At 50.8% G+C, this 5,000-nt stretch overlaps 1 protein-coding gene across 1 annotated transcript in view; it reads right to left on the reverse strand.

Annotated features, from left to right (window-relative positions):
- Positions 1 to 4,851: 4,851 nt before the first annotated feature.
- Positions 4,852 to 5,000, reverse strand: part of LOC308161136 (G-protein coupled receptor 6-like) — a gene marked incomplete at both ends in the record, with an annotated part of 1,120 nt that continues 971 nt past the window's right edge. The window contains 2 exon segments of the mRNA XM_080535089.1: positions 4,852 to 4,912; positions 4,914 to 5,000. The exon segment at positions 4,914 to 5,000 is cut by the window's right edge and continues 971 nt beyond it. Coding sequence (XP_080391215.1) covers positions 4,852 to 4,912; positions 4,914 to 5,000 — 148 coding nt within the window.

Below are 5,000 nucleotides of genomic sequence, written 5' to 3' on the forward strand. Positions count from 1 at the left end.
AAAGGCGGTACAGGACCATGGCCGCAAGGACAAACAGACTGAAGCTCAGCTTCTACCCCAGGGCCATCCAGGCCCTGAACACAGCAAAGACCTAGGTTCCGGGCCCTGGACAGTCTGGACGGATTGATGGCAGCTGCTGGATTGAAAAAATCAGGTGTAGTGCTGAGGCACAAATGTGTACATTTCAAGCCTGCAAACTGCGACACTTTAAATGAATGTGCAATAACACTATGTGCAATATGACAACCCTAGTCGTTTTATCTGTACAGTATAGTATAGTGGATAGTGTACATAGCCTTTATTTATGTAAACCAGCTCCTTTCCCTTCTTGTTTTTTTTTCTTTTCTTTTTTTCTTTCCTAGCACCAGGGGAGCCACCCCTCCCAAATGTCATTGTTTGGTACCTGTACTATAGCAATGACAATTAAGACCATTCATTCATTCATTAGAGCTCTCAGGTCTTTTGCTAAAATATCAGCCCAATAGAGCTCTCAGGTCTTCTGCTAGCATATCAGCCCAATAGAGCTCTCAGGTCTTCTGCTAGCATATCAGCCCAATAGAGCTCTCAGGTCTTCTGCTAGCATATCAGCCCAATAGAGCTCTCAGGTCTTCTGCTAGCATATCAGCCCAATAGAGCTCTCAGGTCTTCTGACGCTGGTTTTCTCTGTGTACCAAATGTACAAAAGAAGAGATTTGGTGAGGCTGCATTCTCATTTTATGCTCCCAGATTGTGGAATGCACTGCCTGTTCTTTTTAATATTGCCTTTAAATGACTAAATGATTAAATGATGATTATATAATGATTGGAGCACTTTGAGCTGCAACATTTGCAGGAAAAGCGCTATACAAATAAAAGCTATTATTATTATTATGATTATTATTATGATTATTATGATGATTATTATTATTATTATTATTATTATTATCTCTATTTGCTACACTTTCCCCTCTGGGAGAGAGAGAGAGGTTGGGATGAGATCACATCATGTTCACATCTTTTTTAGTAAAGTAAAAGTTATTATTATTATTATTATTATTATTATTGTTATTATTATTATTATTGTTATTATTATTATTGTTATTTTTATTATTATTATGATTATTGTTATTATTGTTGTTGTTGTTGTTGTTATTATTATTATTATTATTATTATTATTATTATTATTTACTGAGAGGGGTAGTGGTGGTCTAGTCAAGTGTATAGTGAGTTGGACTTGTGATCGGAAGGTTGTGAGTTCAAATCCCGCCTGAAACCACACCACTACTAGTGTGCCCTTGGGTAAGGCACTTAGCCCTCAGTTACTCCAGGGGGAATGTCCCTGTAATTCGTAATTGTAAGTCGCTTTGGATTAAAAGCGTCTGCTAAATGGCAAAATTATTAAATTATTACTGTAGCATGTCTCAAACCTGGTTCTCATTCCTGCTGTTCTGAGGGTAAATAAAAGGCCTGCTGTGTCTCACCTGCTCACCGTGTCACGGAGGACATCATGTAATGTACCATGTGGACTTAATGTCCTTCATTACCTTCCAGCTCCACTTCTCTCTCTCCTCTCTCTCTCTCTCTCTCTCTCTCTCCCCTCTCTCCCACCCCTCTCTCTCTCCCTCTCTCTCTCTCTCCCCTCTCTCCCACCCCTCTTTCTCTCTCTCTCTCCCCTCTCTCCCACCCCTCTCTCTCTTCCCCTCTCTCTCCCCTCTCTCCCCCCCTCTCTCACTCTCTCTCCCTCTACCCTCTCTCCCACCCCTCTCTCTCTCCCCTCTCTCCCACCCCTCTCTCTCTCCCTCTCTCTCTCTCCCCCCCTCTCTCTCTCTCTCTCTTTCTCTCTCTCTCTCTCTCTCTCTCTCACACACACACACTGACTGAGCAAACACGTTTCGTAAGGTGTGGGCGCAGATTGAAGATATTCTCCGATGCGAGGATGGGAGGATGGGAGGATGGGAGGATGGGAGATGGGAGGATGGGAGGATGGGAGGATGGAAGGATGGGAGGAGAGGAGGATGGAAGGATGGGAGGATGGGAGGATGAGAGGATGAGAGGATGGGAGGATGGGAGGATGAGAGGATGGGAGGATGGGAGGATGGAAGGATGGGAGGATGGGAGGATGAGAGGATGAGAGGATGAGAGGATGGGAGGATGGGAGGATGAGAGGATGGGAGGATGAGAGGATGGGAGGATGGGAGGATGGGAGGATGAGAGGATGAGAGGATGGGAGGATGGGAGGATGAGAGGATGGGAGGATGAGAGGTTGGGAGGATGGGAGGATGAGAGGATGGGAGAATGAGAGGATGGGAGGATGAGAGGTTGGGAGGATGGGAGGATGAGAGGATGGGAGGATGGGAGGATTAGAGGAGGGGAGGATGGGAGGATGGGAGGATGGGAGGATGGGAGGATGGGAGGATGGGAGATGGGAGGATGGGAGGATGGGAGGATGGGAGGATGGGAGGATGGGAGGATGGGAGGAGGGGAGGATGGGAGGATGGGAGGATGGGAGGATGGGAGGTTGGGAGGATAGGAGGATGGGAGGATGGGAGGATGGGAGGATAGGAGGATAGGAGGATAGGAGGATAGGAGGATGGGAGGATGGGAGGATGGGAGGATGGGAGGATGGGAGGATGGGAGGATGGGAGGATGGGAGGTTGGGAGAATGGGAGGTTGGGAGGATAGGAGGATGGGAGGATGGGAGGAGGGGAGGATGGGAGGATGGGAGGATGGGAGGATGGGAGGTTGGGAGGATAGGAGGATGGGAGGATGGGAGGATGGGAGGATAGGAGGATAGGAGGATAGGAGGATAGGAGGATAGGAGGATGGGAGGATGGGAGGATGGGAGGATAAGAGGATGGGAGGATGGGAGGTTGGGAGGATGGGAGGATGGGAGGATGGGAGGATGGGAGGATAGGAGATGGGAGGATGGGAGGATGGGAGGATGGGAGGATAGGAGGATAGGAGGATAGGAGGATAGGAGGATAGGAGGATGGGAGGATGGGAGGAGAGGAGGATGGGAGGATGGGAGGATGGGAGGATGGGAGGATGGGAGGATGGGAGGATGGGAGGATGGGAGGAGAGGAGGATGGGAGGATGGGAGGTTGGGAGGATGGGAGGATGGGAGGATGGGAGGATGGGAGGATGGGAGGATGGGAGGATAGGAGATGGGAGGATGGGAGGATGGGAGGATGGGAGGATAGGAGGATAGGAGGATAGGAGGATAGGAGATGGGAGGATGGGAGGATGGGAGGATAGGAGGATAGGAGGAGAGGAGGATGGGAGGATGGGAGGATGGGAGGATGGGAGGATGGGAGGATGGGAGGATAGGAGGATAGGAGATGGGAGGATGGGAGGATGGGAGGATGGGAGGATGGGAGGATAGGAGGATGGGAGGATGGGAGGATGGGAGGAGAGGAGGATGGGAGGATGGGAGGATGGGAGGATGGGAGGTTGGGAGGATAGGAGGATGGGAGGATGGGAGGATGGGAGGAGAGGAGGATGGGAGGATGGGAGGATGGGAGGATGGGAGGATGGGAGGATGGGAGGAGAGGAGGATGGGAGGATGGGAGGTTGGGAGGATAGGAGGATGGGAGGATGGGAGGATGGGAGGATGGGAGGATGGGAGGAGAGGAGGATGGGAGGATGGGAGGAGAGGAGGATGGGAGGATGGGAGGATGGGAGGATGGGAGGATGGGAGGATGGGAGGATGGGAGGATGGGAGGCACTCTAGACTGAATGTGCAATTATCTCTCCAACCAGAGGAACAGCTGCCCTCCCTCACCCTCCCTCACCCTCCCTCCCTCCCTCCCTCACCCGCACATGTGGCAATCAAACACGTGAGGCACACAGATCTAGCGTGTCCGTCGTTTTATTTATAGAGTCATCTCGTATAAAATGTACAATTATCATACAACTTTTACAAAATAGAAAAAGAACACACAACAGACAACAGTATTGACAGCAGTACTGACAACTACAAACTACATTCATCTCAACACACAGGCCGACGCAATGCAATACTGCTTTGGCGTTTCAACAACATTAAAGTGCTTGTTGTTTTTCATTCTTTTCTCATATAAATACATTTGTAGTTCGTTTTCTTTTTCCTCCTACGAAGTTCTTGTTCACAGCATTTGAGAAGACGGACTCGGTCCTGGTGATAAAGTGCAGATGTGTGACCGACGTTTTAGCATGTGGTCATATCTCATTCATCGTCTACTGAAAGGGGATTCTCCATGGTCAACAGCCACACACACATACTCACACTCACACTCACACGCACACGCACACGCACACTCACACTCACACTCACACTCACACTCACACACGCACTCACACTCACACTCACACTCACACTCACACTCACACACGCACTCACTCACACTCACACTCACACTCACACTCACACTCACACACACACTCACACTCACACTCACACTCACACACGCAGCACTCACACTCACACTCACACTCACACTCACACTCACACACACACACACATACACACTCACTCACTCACACGCACACTCACACTCACACTCACACTCACACTCACACTCATACTCATACTCACACTCACACGCACACTCACACTCACACTCACACTCACACTCACACACGCACTCACACTCACACTCACACTCACACTCACACACGCACTCACACTCACACTCACACTCACACACGCACTCACACACACACACACACACGCACACACACACTCACCCCCCCCCAGACACACTCACACTGACACACACTCACCCCCCCACACACCCCCCCCCCACACACACTCACACTGACACCCCCCCACACACCCCCCCACACACACACTCACACCCGCCACACCCCCACACCCCCCCCCCTCCTCCTCCTCAGACCTCGCTAGGCGACCTGGAGCGGTACTTCCCCCCCCCTCCCCCCCCCCCCGTGCGTCTGGAAGCCGCAGCAGAGCGCGTAGAGCGAGCGCTGGATCTCCGCGTTACGGTAGGCGTAGATGATGGGGTTGATCATGGAGTTGTAG

This window comes from Nansenia antarctica, assembly GCF_963989245.1.
Source record: "Nansenia antarctica genome assembly, chromosome: 6".
Taxonomy (NCBI): domain Eukaryota; kingdom Metazoa; phylum Chordata; class Actinopteri; order Argentiniformes; family Microstomatidae; genus Nansenia; species Nansenia antarctica.